This window comes from Pangasianodon hypophthalmus, chromosome 3 (genome assembly GCF_027358585.1).
Source record: "Pangasianodon hypophthalmus isolate fPanHyp1 chromosome 3, fPanHyp1.pri, whole genome shotgun sequence".
Lineage (NCBI taxonomy): Eukaryota > Metazoa > Chordata > Actinopteri > Siluriformes > Pangasiidae > Pangasianodon > Pangasianodon hypophthalmus.
In genome coordinates this window covers 15,130,446-15,147,402 of record NC_069712.1, presented here as the reverse complement: position 1 = coordinate 15,147,402, position 16,957 = coordinate 15,130,446, and the positions used below count along the sequence as shown (strand labels likewise).

General features: G+C 36.5%; 3 protein-coding genes across 7 annotated transcripts in view; all 3 read left to right on the top strand.

The window, feature by feature from the left end:
* Window positions 1-3,406: 3,406 nt before the first annotated feature.
* tlx1 (T cell leukemia homeobox 1) lies at window positions 3,407-9,537 on the top strand. 2 transcript variants are annotated; one of them, XM_026943626.3, is made up of 3 exons: window positions 3,407-4,088; window positions 5,563-5,764; window positions 7,059-9,537. In XM_026943626.3, the coding sequence occupies exons 1-3, from the start codon at window positions 3,617-3,619 to the stop codon at window positions 7,267-7,269; spliced, it is 885 nt and encodes a 294-aa protein (XP_026799427.1). In that variant the 5' UTR covers window positions 3,407-3,616; the 3' UTR covers window positions 7,270-9,537. The 2 variants fall into 2 exon arrangements, with proteins under 2 accessions (XP_026799427.1, XP_026799420.1); XM_026943619.3 differs by having other exon boundaries at window positions 5,527-5,764.
* Window positions 9,538-10,221: 684 nt separating this feature from the next.
* Window positions 10,222-15,120, top strand: sdhaf4 (succinate dehydrogenase complex assembly factor 4). The gene is made up of 3 exons (XM_026934198.3): window positions 10,222-10,379; window positions 10,510-10,632; window positions 14,720-15,120. Exons 1-3 carry the CDS (start codon window positions 10,301-10,303, stop codon window positions 14,827-14,829), a joined length of 312 nt encoding a protein of 103 aa, XP_026789999.1. The 5' UTR covers window positions 10,222-10,300; the 3' UTR covers window positions 14,830-15,120.
* A 1,389-nt stretch (window positions 15,121-16,509) lies between these two features.
* The window catches only part of smap1 (small ArfGAP 1), a 107,321-nt gene continuing 106,873 nt past the window's right edge, over window positions 16,510-16,957 (top strand). For 2 of the 4 annotated variants that reach the window (XM_026936837.3, XM_026936828.3), the window contains exon 1: window positions 16,510-16,841. In XM_026936837.3, coding sequence (XP_026792638.1) covers window positions 16,724-16,841 — 118 coding nt within the window. In that variant the 5' untranslated portion in view covers window positions 16,510-16,723. The remainder of the gene's footprint in view (window positions 16,842-16,957) is intronic. The other 2 variants (XM_026936856.3, XM_026936847.3) reach the window with 1 other exon arrangement.

Here is a 16,957-nt window from a genome sequence, read left to right as displayed (position 1 = left end):
TGTCCTGGTTTCCTCTGGAGACAGAAATACCTGGTCTCTTCCTCTCTGACCTGCATAATTAATAAACTGTACTTTCTAATTAATTAGCCAGTGTGAACATTGGAGTCTTGCTTCCATTTATAGTCAATCCAAAGGGATGGCTTATTCTGAACTAATTCCAAAGATGGCTAAATTTTGTATTAAATAACCAGTTCAGTGTATTTTTCTGTGTATCAGCCCCATCTGGGGTGAAGACTATGTATTAAATATAATACACAAACCTGAAGTTGCATTCAGAGCAACATCATATTCAGATGAATGTAATGTATAAGCAGTATATCTCTAAACCCTTATAAAATTGGTTTATTATTCCAAAAAACACTTAGCTATCTAATTTGTGGCTTTGAAACATTGAGATTCATTCATTCATTTTCAGAATCAGTTTTATCCTGGTCAGAGTCATGAGGGATCCGGAACCTATCCCAGGAATACTGGGCGTGAGGCAGGAGAATGTGACACCAGTCCATTGCAGGGAGAAGAGGTGAGATGTTAGAGCTATTCACTATTATGGGCTCATGACAAATTCTTCAGTATTATTGCATTTATAATCTTATTATATCCCCACCGACTTTTCAAAATGCTCCTTTCTTTTTCCATGCTAATTAACTTATAGATATCTCTCTCTCTTTCTCTCTCTCTCTCTCTCACACACACACACACACACACTCAGATCCAGATCCTTTGAACTTTTTTGTGGTTGCTGTTTGTGTAAAGAGAACATGTAGTCATGTAGTCTTCTGTGAATGCACTAATGGATACATTATTTTACAACTACATCTGCACATCTACACAAGTCTATAATAAATAATTTTTTAATACTTTATTAATACTGCTCCCAGGAAGAAGATCTCCCATGAATAATCCACAGTGTTTAGTTAGTTACCAAACTGCAGGACATTTAAAGGTTTTAGACATAGTCTAAATTATGCATTTATTATGTAAAACAAGTTGTGTAAAAAAGGACAAATTATGGTTTTGTCAGAACGCAGATAACATATAAAGAGTAAATCAAATCCAAAGTTACAAACCTCTACCTAGATTTTTCAACTCCCAGTCCATGCCCTATCATAAGAGAGGTGAAACTAGACTAGGAATCAACAGCAAGCAGTGCATTTAAGTGCATCTGAACAGACATGTAAGCTAAGCCACAAGGAGCACACTATTACACTTAACTTTTAGACTACAAAGTCTAGATATGGGATTATTTTTAATGCTGAACCTTGTTTTATTTCCTCGACCCAACCAAAACCTCCGACTATTCAACAGGAAGAATGGATTTCCAGTAAGCGCCTTTAACCGGCTGAAGTTCAGGAAGGAAGTGGACCCTGATTTACCTGACTGACCGCGTCATCACCTCGGCCGCGCGCTTTCCGCGCCTTCGTCAGCAAGAGCGTGCGCGCGCACTGGAGGACCGAAGCGGGTGGAAGCGGCGGCGGCGGCGGCGGCGGCGCGCTCAGACACCTCAGAGCTAGAACTGCTTTACACAAAGGTGCAGAGCCAGCACAGACATAGAGAACTGTCGCTGAGCAGGTACAGAACTATTCCAATAAATCTTACAACGACATCTACAGCAAATCCCACTCTTCGTTTTGTAACTCAGCTCAGGACCCTAATATTCTGCTAGGCTTCATTTCAGCCATTCAGCTCATTAATAACTGTGATTGATTATAACCCCTGTCCCTTCTTAAGTGTTTCTGAGTGCGCATAATTATGAGATAATTATCATAATCAAATTTGTAAAAGACTAATCTGTTTTTCATTATTTGTACCACATGTCATAAATATGTTTCCATCCATGTATTTAGTTACTAATAAGAATAAATTACATGACTGGTTTGTGACGTTTCAAAATCCTGTGCGTCAGAAATCATGCTAGGACACATTAGTGTAGTTTTAAAGCTCAGTTTGAAAGTGTAGACACACTCGTAGTTAAATAACCCATTTGATGAATGTTTCACAGTGGTTAATTGGAGAGTCTGAATCGAGAGACTCATCCAATATTAATACTCTAATGAGCCTTGTGTTAAATAATAATGCGTACACAAAATACATTTTTCATACATTCACAATTTTGAATTGTGAAGAAGAACAGCTGGCTGGGATAAAACTGGCTGTTCTTCTTCACAATTCAAAATTGTGAATGCATGAAAAATGTATTTTGTGTATGCATCGTTTATGCAGTGTTATTCTTCCCATTTATTTTGTTGATCTCTGTTTTCTAAATGGTTTATTTATAATGGTTATAATAATCTATTAATACTACAAATTAATAGGCTTAATATTTCATTGAATTTGGCGACTCCATATGTTCTCTTTTGGAGAAAACATCATCTTTTTATAAAGCCATTGCGAAATTGGCGATTAAGACTACAACTTTGCTCACATAGGAGGCTAATCTATATCACTATAGCTTGATGTCACTGATACACATTTAGCACTGCATTGTGTAAAAACAAATTGTAAAAACAAACTTGACTCGTAGCTTAATGCTTCATACCCAAGTTGTTTTAAGATTTAACTCGAGTTAAAATGTCTAGATTAACAGGAGAAAAAAACAGAGTACTTTTCTTTCTTTATCTGCATGGTTCTATAGGCTTGGGGGAAAAAATAAAGAAGAAAAGTCAGCAAAAATATGAATATGATATGAATATGATAGCCTGTATTTTAACACAGGATGTTATTTAGATACTAAGATGCCTCACTTCTTGCACACACCCCCATGACCTGAATCTGATATACAGCTTTTGCACTAATCGAGTCAGGCTTTCATTCCATCCACAGTCAGAGGCTGAAAGAGTGAACAGTAAAGTTGCAGTACAATGAAATTCGTGCTGCTTACAGGCTTCAGGAGCACTGGAGTGTTGAGAAACCATGTAACAGTCGAAACTGTAGGCTTCTTTGCTGTGTCTAGTATTTTAAGTATGAAAAATCTACTTTACATTTTTAGCATTTAATTCTTTCACATTCGAGGCAACGAAAAAAGTTAGAAGAATCTATTCAAATTCTCTAAAAAGTAAGCAAAAGCACAAAGTCAGGCTACATCTGAGAAACATATTAATAGCAAATTCCTACTGTTGTTAATACTTTTAATACTAGTATTTGCTCTTATTTGGTAACATGTCATATTTCTGTGTTAATGTTTTATTTATTAATTATTAATAATGCCAGAGAATGCGGCTATAATTTATTGCTTATAAAATAGGCTAAATGCGCTTTGGGGTAGCCTCAGTCAGAGAGGGGATTAGTGACCTTTGTTATGTCTTCTATATTCTGGAATCGTCGTTATTTCTTTAGCCAATTGGGTGCCGAAGCCTGAGAGCTCTGGTTTAATCTTCCCCGGCCTATTTGGCATTTTGATTGATGCTCCCGCGGCTCCCTCCATCCGGCAGCCTTGCTCTAAGCCAAAAAGGAGGTAGGGGGAAAACGACAAACGACTGAAGTTGAGTGTTTCTCACACATGCTCACGCAGTCGTGGTTCTGAGATAGCGAGGGTCCGAGCACTAAGCCGCGCTCCTGTAGCTGCGTGATCAGGCGCGGCGCGCGGAGGAGCTCTGGGAGCGCGCGCCTCTTCGGGACTATGGATCATAACATAGGAGCACATCTCCACCACACACACGTAGACTCCATCAGCTTCGGCATCGATCAGATTCTCAACAATGCAGAGCAAGGGAGCTGTATGATCTCTAACCCCAGGATGCAGGACTTGGACTACGGGCTGGGGAGCATTGTGAGCAATGCCTACAACACCATGACGGGCAACTACAACGGCAATAACACCGGCGCATACACCAGCAATGCGTGCAGCGCTGCACCACTCACTGGCTCCTACAACATGAACGTTGGCATGAACGGGAGCGGAAACGGCGTGAACGCGTCCGGGGTGATCCGTGTACCCGCACACCGGCCACTCAACAGCGTGCACTCCTCCATTCCCACAAGCGGCGCCACGGTGCACAACATGGCAGGCATGGGCACTCTGAACAACCTGACAGGACTAACATTTCCGTGGATGGAGAGTAACAGGAGATACACCAAAGACAGGTTTACAGGTAATATGACATAACACCTAGCTCATATTCTAACATAATATATACTCTATTATTATTATTATTATTAGTAGTAGTAGTAGTAGTAATAGTAACTATTTGTTAGTATAATATAATATAATATAATATAATATAATATAATATAATATAATATAATACACAAATATTCTACTGGAGTTACTGTGCAAAGCATAACTAATCTATTGTATCGAAAATCAAGCACTCAGTTAACATTTCTATTTTTTATTTTCTATTTCTAAAAATATTTTAATACTGATGATCTGTACAGAAAAGATAAAACTATTGTGGACCTTTTAACATTATAATTCGTGTGACATTTATATATTACAAGCTTTTTTTTTTACTGCATTTGAATTATTATTAATAGGCCTACGTTATTTTAACCTCTCATGACAAACAAAACAAAACAAACACAAAAGCCAAGCTGCATAGACAGATAAGAGGACATAGTTGTGCAGTTGGCTTGGAAGCTACACAACTTGGTGACAGTGGTTAAAATAGCCTGTAAGGCTCCAGTATAACTTAAATAAACATAAATACATGAACCACATTTAGTTGATATGGACTTATTTGGTTAAAAATAAGTCCTTTTTTACTGGTAAGGGCTTATTTTTTAATAAATGCTTATTTGTTTGTGTGTTTTTCTTTGTATTCTTTGTTTTGTTATATCTTAAGCAGATTATTAATCGATAAATTGGACATTGTGATTAATTATTAAGAAGATATGAGATCATTATGAAGATATGGGATTATTATGAAGCCTATTGGAAATTAGGCCTGTGTGAATGAACGCTGTAGACTAATCATCAACCAGCCTTAAAATGATGCGCAGTTATTCCCTTTTCCAGGCCTAATATAGGAATATCCTTTAAGAATCTCTCATATATATATATATATATATATATATATATATATATATATATATATATATATATATATATACATATATATGAGAGATTCTTAAAGGATTCTTAAAGGATATTCCTATTCCTATTGCTATTTTATTCCTATATATATATATATATATAGATAGATAGATAGATGTAGGATTCTTAAGGGATATATATATATATATATATATATATATATATATATATATATATATATATATATATATATATAAATATATATAAATATATATATATATATATATATATACATATATATAAATTATGGTCTACATGCAAATACTGCTTTGTGCTTTGACTAGGCTAATATAGCCCTAATGCTGTAGCTGTTTGTTGCATTATGTTTATTTTTGCTTAAGTTTCTCACTGGAATGCTGTTTATCATGTGCTACATGCTGTAGTTAGAAACCCGCTCCATGCCAGCAGTACAGTGCTTTTCTCTTCGCTGCTTCGCTGTGTCGTGTTGCTGATGTTTCCTTGCCTGCTTTCGCCCTGTTTTTTTCCCAATCCAGTGGCCCTCTCACCCTTCACTGTAACACGCCGTATAGGTCACCCGTACCAGAACCGCACACCACCGAAGAAGAAGAAGCCGAGGACGTCGTTCACGCGCCTGCAGATCTGCGAGCTGGAGAAGCGCTTTCACCGCCAGAAGTACCTGGCTTCAGCGGAGAGAGCCGCTCTGGCAAAAGCACTTAAAATGACTGATGCACAAGTCAAAACATGGTTCCAGAACAGAAGGACAAAATGGAGGTGAGCTTTAATGAGCTAAACTCCGTCTTTAAAGTCATGCGCGTTCATAAAGACACTGATCTGGCCTGACCCTGTTCAGAATCTGACATTCATGCAGAAAGCTCCACTAATATAGCTGTAACTGTGTCGAAGTTTGAATACAGTAATTTCACATTTCAGCTATTTTCTGAATGAGGAATATTTGCAAACTTTATTGGTGTGTGTGTGTGTGTATATATGTATATATATATATATATATATATATATATATATATATATATATATACATACACATACATATATACATATAAACACGCCTTGATTCCATATTTTTATTTAAACTGTTATTTAAATATTAAATATTATTTAAATAAATATATTTAAATAAGTGGGCTACATGTGGGTAAGTGTGCAATATTGTATTTATAGCGATATACTTTATTAAAAGACAAATATTATGTTTACATAAAAATGGAAGTTTGCACAGAAGAGTATCAGGCACTTAAAATTAAGATATTAAATTTAAACAGCAAATTAATGCATTTGTCTATCTATCTATCTATCTATCTATCTATCTATCTATCTATCTATCTATCTATCTATCTATCTATCTATCTATCGATTGATTTTGATATCACACAATTAATCACTAAATAAATGTTTATATAAGAACAGTTTCCATAAATTTAGCGTTACATAAATAACGTTAAATTAATTATTTATTTATTTGGCATATCTATCTATCTATCTATCTATCTATTTGTGCAACTGCGTTGTTTCACAATAAGTCACTGAATAAATGTTTATATACTCAAATATGTTGAATACATGGCGTGAGGTTTATTATAAAAACTGTCCAATCTGGGACTTCATTTACTGATCCCCAGGCATTATTGTTTCTCCTCCTCCTTCTTCTATCTATCTATCTATCTATCTATCTATCTATCTATCTATCTATCTATCTATCTATCTATCTGTTTGTTTGTATATGCAAATGAATAAATGTTTATATATTCAGATATGTTGAATACATGGCGTGAGGGTTGTAATAAACACTTTCCAGTCGGGGAGGTAATTTACTGATCCCCAGGCATTATTGTTTCTCCTCCTTCTTCTCAGGCTATTATTATTATTATTATTATTATTATTATTATTATTATTATTATTATTATTATTATTAGGCTATTATTATTAGGCTATTATTATTATCATTATTATTATTATTATTAGGCTATTATTATTAGTAGTAGTATGAGTAGCATGAGTAGTATTATGAGTATTATGCTGATGATGTAGTATTATGCTGTGTGTGCAGGAGGCAGACGGCGGAGGAGAGAGAGGCCGAGCGGCAGCAGGCGAATCGCTTATTAATGCAGCTGCAGCAGGAAGCTTTTCAAAAGACTCTGAACCAGCCTGTAACTCCAGACCCGATCTGCCTGCACAACAGCTCCCTGTTCGCCCTGCACAACCTGCAGCCATGGACTGATAACACCAACAAGATCAGCAGCGTCTCCACCTGCGACTAGCAGCACCACCTCTTCCTTTCTGCAGCTCTAGCTCTGTATCACTGAGTAATCCCGGCGTCACTTTTCCTCCACCTACCACTGCTCCTGTGTTACTGTCAGCCTGCAGGAGAGCAGGCTTCATTCCCCACGGCTTGCTCTTCTCTCCAGTCTGAACGAAAACTCTAACGAATTATTCCAGATATCAGGTGTTTGAACACATGTGTAGTAGGCTATATTTTTATACAGCATTTTTTGCACTTTTACTCTTCACTGCATTTTAGATTCAATGGCGCGTGAATGCCACAAAGTCCTGGGTTTTAGTTGCAACACCATTTTTTTTTAAAGCTAAGCAGAAAATGGACTTGAAGAATCAGGTTTCAAGCACTTATTCCGGAGGTATGATACTCAAAACACCTCCTTTCAGACAAATCCGGTAATTCTGTATAGTTTTGATAGCACATGGTCTGTGTTATGGTTTTAATTTTTGGTAAACACAGACAAAGTAAAGACAACAGCAATCACGTAGGCTACTTTACATTTATTTAGCACGCTAAGCTTAATTCCATATTTTCTTCAACATAGCTTTCATCTGAGATAAATCAGAGATAGTTGTCTGATACAGAGAGTCTTTTCTTCATTGCTGTTCTGGTTAATGAGACAGCTGGATACCTTATTTTGCAGTAAAACAGCTGTATGTATTATTTTGTCAAGTTCATATTTCATTCAACATTTTTGTTCAGATAATATTTTAAACACTGAACTCAACTTTTATTCCTCTTCTTTTTCACTTAAAGCAACATTTTTATACTGACATCCTGTAGCAAGACAAATTTTAGATAGATATTGGATTTCATTTCAGAGTGAATGACTGTTTCGGTTGCATGATAAATGTATGTCCTCCTCGTTGTATGGGGAATGTAACAGTGTGTTTGTGTTATTAACTATATGCAGATGTGAGAGTGTGTTTGAAACTTTCCATGGCCATGCTAGAAGAGTATCGTGTTAAGGTCCATCTGCACATTCCAAATGCTACAGTGCATTAAATGTATCCTTTAAAAATGACAAAATATTAAGACATGGGAAACAAGAGGAAACCCAACATCAACCCAAGCAAAACTAAAATCCGAAGTCATGGCGAGATGTCCATAAATAAGCAAACAAAGACTGGTTTAACCCTTTTTATAGACTTTTGATTTTGTGAAGAATTCAAGATTCCATCATAACTGGTTTTATGTCTGCTTTAATAAATATTTAACATTTAATCTCCTCATTTTTCCATAAGCGTAAGCTGTAACACAGTTGTACAGGAAACATGCATTGCAAATAGCTGCATTCCAACTTTTCCTGGAACTATTAGATGATGTACATAGGTAGTAACTATTACAGCGTGCACCAAATTTCCAGACAAAAGTCCTTCATCAGCTGTGCCACTGAAGCTGCAGGAGTTAAACGCAGCTGATATGTTGATTTGTTTTCACTGGAAATTTTGTGTACTATGCTACAATTTTTATTACCTCTACAATTTTTTTTACTAAGGTACCTGCAGTACAGTATATGGTGGTCAGAGATCAAGACTTATGTGAATAAAATACTTGAACATTGAACATAATGAGTGGTAGGCTATATATTCAGTTTATACAAAAGATCATATTAATGATACCGTTTCACCCAAACAAATTAAGCATATTGGTGCCTAGTCATCTTTCATTTCTGTTTTTAAAGAACACTGTCATTTTTCATGCTGTCATTTTTGTCTATTAACATATGTTAATAGAATTTCCTATTTCCTATATTGTAAAGAGGCTGTAGAATATTATTGCTCAGTATTACGATCATGGAACTGTAATTATGAGAAAAACAAGCTGGGACCCATAAAAACCATGTGATAATTGTCTCTAGGTCTCTATCTAGGTCTCTATCTCTATCTCTGGGTTATTTGGATATTCGATTTATAAAATACTACTTGGAATCCTTTCTGATAGTGAAACACTCAGTCGTAGGGGTCTACAGAAAATCTTCCAGAGTTCTCCTGAGGGTCAAAATGGATAACCCTTAAGATTTAAATTCATTCTGAGAGTGTACTCACAAGGGCATATTAGTCTTTTGCATTTATTTTTCATGCAGGTCAAAAATCCAAAGCACATAACTAATCTGGTGTATTGCTTTCTGTTTAATCATACTGCCAGGAGGTTAATTGTTGCCAGTTATTTCATTTCATTTCATAGAAGTGTGAAAATGATGTGTTAAAATATTCACAATGAATAAACATACATATTGTTTGTTTGATAATTTCCATAACCCAATTTATTATCTAATGCTTTTGGTTTTGAATGGATTAATTTTTAAAGGAATATTGCCCCCAAATTATTTCACACATCTATGCACTCTGAGAAAAAAAGATACTGAACTCTACATTTCCTTGTCTCTGTACCTTAAGGGTACATCTTTTACATCTTTCAAGTAAAAATGTGAATATAGTGTACCTTGATTAAAAATCATTTGTGGCACATTACTGGACCTTAAGAATCACTATACTGTACCTCTAATTATCTTTAAAAAATTAATGATTTTAAGGTGGACTACATGTACATATCTACGTTAAAAATACATCTAAGTGTACAAAAATAATTACTATATGTATAAAGTGGTTACTGAAAATAAAACAGTGAAAAAATGAGACAAAACTGAAGTACTGAATGGTTTCCTTTAACTATTAAAAACGTTAGATCGAAAAGGGTTAATGGAAACCATTAGGACAGCTCCTACTGTAGCTATTTTTTCACAAATTGGACGGCATCTGTATTTGTATAAACTGTCTAATGTCTCATTACATTAATCTTAATTAAAAATCGTTTAACTGAGAAATTAACTGAGTTAAAGTGCCTCAGTCTTACCCCAGCGCATTCAGCCTGCGCATAAATCGCGCTGCTTTACCACCCTTGAATGCATTGCGGGTCTTCAGCTGATGGCGAACGATGTACGTCATTTTAGTGCGCCAAAACATTGGGACAGTTGGGTAACGTGTTGAACGTCTGTGCTTCAGCTGAGCATAATGTCCCTTTTACGTTTCTGTTCTTTTAACAACAAATGTTTGATAAAGAATAGACTGCTTTTAGAGTCGATGGTTACAGGTAACTGATGTATGCATCTTGACATATTTTCGTAGATGTTTGCAGCAGCTACCTAGCTAGCTCTAGTTAACGTAAACCTGGACTAGTGTAAATGAAGCGTCTATGCAGAGTTGTCCTTTCTGTGTTACAGCTTGCTCAAGGACAGCAGGCTACACAGCCAGAGAGGATAAGAAGCCCCTCCGCAAGGCAAAGACACCTCAGGGGAAGTTCGACACGGATGATAAGGACACAAAAACTACAGACGCCTTTGAAAGTAGGCCACTGATGCACCATTATAAGTGTCTGGATGCACTTACCATCAGTCTAACTGCATGCTGTCAGAGAGATAAGACTAGGGCTGAGCGATATCTTCAGAATCTTCAGAAGAATTTTTTTGTGCAATATGTAAATTAATTCTCTTATTATATGACCTGTACACATATCCTTAATGCTTCTGCCATTGCCTTCACCTTGCACATAGCTGCATTATATCACACTGTACATATATCTATTCCATTTAAGCCTATCGTGTCTACTGTACAGTGTTTATATATTCTCTCATATTATTATTATTTGTAAATTTTATTATATGTCTTGCTGTCTTACTGGTATGTGTGTTCTGGAAGCTTCATACCAAGTCAAATTCCTTGTGTGTGTGTGTGAGAGAGCACACTTGGCAATAAAAGCTCATTCTGAAGATGATTCTGAAGATATGATGCCATTATATCATTATTGTGATGAACTGTTTCATGTGAGATATTGAAGATATCACACACACACACACACATTGTCAAGGTTTAATAACCTAGTCTAAAGATATTAAAGCTAAAGTATTAAGCCTGTGGTAAAAAAAAGTGTCTGTACATATTTGGGTGTATATCATTGTTATACATTTTATATTTATTGTTATAACAATGTTACAAACAAGGAGTTGTTTGTTAAGTAATAATACCAATATGTCAGTATACAGTATCAGAGATTTCTATTTCATAAATGGCAAAAGACTGAATTATTTTATTTTATGCATCACTGGAATTAAATTTGTTTTATAACATTAGTCACGTTCACGTTCGTCCCCCCCAGTTTTTCTCACTGGTTTGTTTATGGCTGGTTCTCACACATCAGGCTCTCTCTTATCACACGACAGCTATCAACCAGCGAGGGCGAATCTATCTTTTCGAACTGCTGCTCATGCAGTGTCGGGGGCGGCGTAACACACTCGTAACACACCACTTCTGCATGCATGATCTCACAGATGATTGGCTACTGTCGCTGTGATTGATAGGGGAGAGAGAGTATACCACCCCTCCTTCCCTGAGAGCATGGCCAATTTTCTCTCTTGGGCTCTATTCAAGTTCACTTTCATGCTACAGTGTTTACTCTGTAAGGCCATGAAGATTAAAACTCTTAAACAGCAACTGAAAGTCAAACAAACACCCTTCACCAGTGTGTGTCCAGATAACGTACAAACACGCACCCACCGACCGCCATTGATCTAATGTGCTCTTTTGCTTGTAGTTTTATTTCTACAGCCATTTATAAATGAATGAATGAGTATTGGGTATGTTGTGTAGTGAAGCATGGCCAGGGGGTCTGTTATTATTATTTTTTTTTATTACAGTGCAATTCACAACACATCATTATCAAAGTTATTATATTTATTGAGTTTTTTTTTTAGTTATCATCCTGTTTGACTGGTCACCTGAATGGACTTATTCAAAACTTTAATAATTCAATTATAATTTAAATGTGTTACATATACAAATACATTATACAAATATAATATAAATATGTTCTGTGAGTGGAAAGTACACAAACAGAAAGCTCTATGGCTCCAATAAATTGTTTTATGAACATATATATGATTATATTCATAAAATAAATCTGTACAGACGGGGTCATTGCGAATAATTTTCCAGTTACATGGCTGCAAAAAATGTGTGAATTCAAGGCAAAGAGCTGCCTGCTTTGACAGAAAGAGGCTGTTTGACTCACTTGGCAGATGACCATAGACCTTTTGCCTCTCTGTAAACACGGATGATTACTCATCACTAAGTACTACACACAGAGCACTTTAATAACTTAAGGCTATTGTCTGTGAGCATATTTTTTAAGTCTAGTGACATCTTGAAAAGAACCAATCAGATTCTACCCTGTAAATTTTCTGGCCAGAGAAGTGTAAAAAATGTATCAGGTGTGCTATGTCATGTGGGTGTGGAGCATCTGAGGCCGAGACTGTCAGACTTGACACAGCTCTGATTGTGAATCACAGGATTCATTACAGGATTGTTACAGAGTATGTTTGACTCAATAATTATGTTCTTTGAAATCTTAAGCAGTTTTTAAATGCCGCATTACTGCATTGCTGGCACTTTGTTAGTAAACCTGCAATGCATTTAGAATGTTTTCAACCCTTTTCACCTTTTCCACATTTTGTCACATTACAGCCTTACTCTAAATCATAAGCACAATCAGGTTTTCACAAACTCTGCAATATTGCCCAAGTAATAGACACTTTATTCAGTACTTCGTTGAAGCACCATGGCAGCCATGAGGGTTTTTTTGGAGGTGTGTGAAGTTTGGTACACCTGGATTTGGGGATCTTTTCCCAATCCTACCCGCAGAACCTCTCAAGCTCTGGATAGGGAAAGTCGATGTACTGCTATTTTAGGTTGTTCAAACAGTCCTCTGTGGTCTTGGCTGCATGTTTTGCCCCATTCTTATTTTTGAAGCTGAACCTTTTGCCCCATTCTGTGGTCCTTAGTACTTTCGAACAAGATTCCCTAAAAATGTCTCTACTTTGATTAGTCCATCTTTTCCTTGATTCTGACAAGCCTTCTGTTCCTCACTACTGAAAAACCACAGCACATTACCTTAGGAATGGAATTGGTAGGTAATGAGCAGTACATGATTCCCTCCAAACGTACCTACTGGCCTTTAGGCAAATCAGACCATAAAATCTTGTCTCTCATGCACTGAAAGTCCTTCGGGCACTTTTTGACAATCTGAGCTGTGTGCCTGTTACTGAGGAATGGCTTCCATCTGGCCGCTCTACGTTCAAGGCCTGATTGGTGGGGTGATGCAGGGAAAAACTAGCTAGTTCTACTAGCTCTATTAATAGCTCAGTTTGGCTGAACAGTTAGCTTGAAGAAGAGTCTCAGTGGTTCTGAACATCTGCCATTTCAAAATGGTAGACATCACTGTATTTTTAGGCCCTGCAAAGCTGCAGAAATGTTTGTTTCTCTTCCTCATATATAGTCTGTCTCAGAGTTCTGCAAGTTCCTGTGACCTTGCTTGTGGCTTGTTTTTTTTTGCTGATGTGCACTGTCACCTTCCGGGCTTCATGTTGACAGAGGTGTACATTTCCAGATTAGGGCTAATCAACATAATTTACTAAATGTGAACTTTAATCAAGTTGCAGAAACTTCTCAAGTATGATCAGTGGAAATTGGATGCATCTGAGGTCAATTTTAAAACGTCATAGCGACGTGTCTGTATGAAATATACAGTACTGTGCAAAAGTCTTAGGCACATGCAAAGAAATGCTGTAGAGTAAAGATGCCTTCAAAAATAATGAAACTAAATGTTTCTACATTTAAAAAAATACTGTAAAAAGTAAACAGTAATAAATGAAACAAATTAATAAATGAAACAAAGTCAATATTTGGTGTGACAATCTTTTGCTTTAAAAAAAAAAATTAGTCTCGGGTACAATGTGTGCAGTTTTATAAGGAGGTTAACTGGTAGGTTTTTCTGAGCATCTTGCAGAAGCAGCCACAGCTCTTCCGAAAACTTTGACTGTCGCACTTACTTCTTATTTTTGCAGCAAAACCCAGCAGCCTTCATTATGTTTTTGTCTGGAAAGTGGTCTCTTATGTAATATGCTGCTTTCTTTACTGACATACAAACATTTTTCTGTAACATTTAATCTAAAGTGGTTTTTGTACTGACTCGATAATGTAGAAGTCATAAAATAAAAATCTATTACAAAGTTTATACTAAAAAAATATAGGGTGCCTAAGACTTTTGCACAGTACTGTAAATAATAAAAATATTTTTAATTATGCGATATATTTGCAGGTTAATAAGAAAAAATGCATTTAATTCACCTTAGAATAAAGCAGTAAAAACAAAGTCAGAGAAAACTGAAGTGGCCTGAATATTTTCTGAATGCACTGGAAGGTATTGTGTAACCTGAAATGTTTTTCAGTATGCTGATGACAAAATCTTTTCCCACCCCTAGGCAAAATAAAGAATAGCAACCTTTTGTGTATCAGAGATAAAAACAATATACAGTATGTGAGATTTTTGGCTTAAATATACTGATATGTGAAATCTTAGACTGTTTGTTTACCTTACAGAATTTCCAGATGATGTGAATCCATACACAAAAGAAAAAGGCGGCCCGACAGGCCCTGAGCCAACACGATATGGAGACTGGGAGAGAAAAGGACGCTGTATTGACTTTTAGGTGAATGTTAACATGTGTGCATTCCTCTAGGTGTGTCGATATCATTGAATGTGTGTTTTTTCGTGCAAACGGTCCGTGTAATACATTTTTGGGAAGATGACGAAATTTATTCATTATGACAGATGCTGCATTTACTGGTGTAACCTGTGTAGTAGCACTTTGGTTTATTTTTGTTAAAAAAGTATTTTTGCTTAAAAAGTGTGTGGGACAAACCCATTACATCTATGTAAAACATGAATGTCAGTAAGAAGGAATTGAAAATATACCTGAATAAAGCTGAGTGGGTTTCAACTTTTTGTCTTTTGTCTATATTATTAATATAATATATTAATTCCTTTACTTTTGTCCTGGCTGGCTTGGTGTTGTAGCACTGTGCTGCGTTTTGCATGTTCTCCGTGTTTTACAAGAGTTCTCAGGTTTCTTCTCACCTCCCAAAAACATGCTAATTGGTGGATCGGCTATGCTAAATTGACCCTAGGGATGTGTGTGTGTGTGTGTGTGTGTGAGAGAGAGAGAGAGAGAGAGAGAGAGAGAGAGGTTGCATGATTCTTTGTGATGGACTGATGTCCCAGCCAGGGTGTGTACCTGCCTCACACAGAGTATTCCTGGGATAGGCTCCGGATTTACTGTTAACCCGACCAGGATAAAGCAGTTCTGAAGATGAATGAATGGACTGTTGTCCTTACTGAACTGCAAAGAATGGCAGACTTTCTCACTGATCTCAATAATTCCAAATATACAATAAATAAAAAATACATGCCAACATGGCATTTGGCATCAACACAGAATTGTTCATGAGCTGATGATAATGCAGTAACACACAATTTAAATATAAATGTAAATATAATCGTCTCTGAGTCTGCGTATTTTAACTAAGGTGCTTTTAGAGAACCTCATTCACCACCTATATTGCTTTAAGCCAAATTTCCAATATTTTTCTACTTACCAAAAAAAAAAAAGGAAATTATTTACTCGCTTTGTCAGCAATATAATTTATGTTTATGTTTCTTCCTGAATCAAATATATTTCTGTTCTCTTTCCTTATTGCACAATGACAATGAGTTCCATATGCTATATATACAGTATATGATCACTATCTGGAGGTGAAATTGTCACGGTAAGTAAGCAGACCTTATCTCAGAACTACATTTTACTAAGTTATTCTTGTCAGAATCTCAAAATTCATCATGGTATTTATAATATTATGAAAAAAAGGAGGAAAGGAGGACTGGTGCTGGGTTATAATATAGAAGCTTTCCCACAGAGCACACAAAGGAACTCTTATGGAAATGTAAATATTTATTTAAAATGTTTATGTTCTGAAGTGGAGATCAGACTGCTGTGCTACACAGGCAGTCAAATGTGCTCAGTGTGCTCATGTAAAGTGCCTTAATAGCCAGTTGCACATACCAAGTATAATCATCATCATCATTCCCACTGGTTCCTTTTACGTCAGAACAAAAGACCAATCACTGAGAAGCACACGTGATGACGTCAAACAATTTTAATATTGCTTATAGTTATGAAATTAAGCGTTGTTACATATTTATAAAATCACTTGGCGAGACCCAGGACAGATGTGATACCCAAACAATAAACTGAATTGTTTAGAATGAGTTCTACGTTCTCAAATTAAAAAAAAAAAAAAAAAAAGGACATTTGACGTTTATTCATAGGACGAATATTTCCGCTTCCGGGTTGTCGAGTCCATTTGCCGTATTCCACTGATTCCAGACATCCCGCGCTTCACTGTTGGAAATTGTGTCCGCTGTTGTAACGTGTTGCTTTTTTTCAGGGGATGGTCTTCCATTTAGTGTCGATAAATTAGACAGAGAGCTCCAGGGAAAAGGTTGCGGATTGTGAAACGAAACGTCAGGAAGAAAGCAGGGAGAAAATGACGACGCGCTCGGAGAGGGAGAAGGCTCAGAAACTGAATGAGCAGCATCAGGCCATCCTGTCCAAAATGCTTCGGGAGGAGGACAACAAATACTGCGCCGACTGTGAGGCTAAAGGTGGGTGAGCACCCGGTGCTGTGTGAGGAGGAACAGCACCGACATCTTCCCCTACATCTTCCCCTACATCTTCCCCAACATCTGTACACATTTTTGGGAATGACCCAAGTCTCTAT

Excerpts from the sequence above, each read along its gene's own strand:
- tlx1 (XM_026943619.3), top strand. The coding sequence starts at position 3,617 with ATGGATCATAACATAGGAGCACATCTCCACCACACACACGTAGACTCC. Across the intron at positions 4,089-5,526 it reads CACCAAAGACAGGTTTACAG|TGGCCCTCTCACCCTTCACT; the intron begins GTAATATGACAT and ends TTCCCAATCCAG. Across the intron at positions 5,765-7,058 it reads AACAGAAGGACAAAATGGAG|GAGGCAGACGGCGGAGGAGA; the intron begins GTGAGCTTTAAT and ends CTGTGTGTGCAG.
- sdhaf4 (XM_026934198.3), top strand. The coding sequence starts at position 10,301 with ATGTCCCTTTTACGTTTCTGTTCTTTTAACAACAAATGTTTGATAAAG. Across the intron at positions 10,380-10,509 it reads TTTAGAGTCGATGGTTACAG|CTTGCTCAAGGACAGCAGGC; the intron begins GTAACTGATGTA and ends TCTGTGTTACAG. Across the intron at positions 10,633-14,719 it reads AACTACAGACGCCTTTGAAA|AATTTCCAGATGATGTGAAT; the intron begins GTAGGCCACTGA and ends TTTACCTTACAG.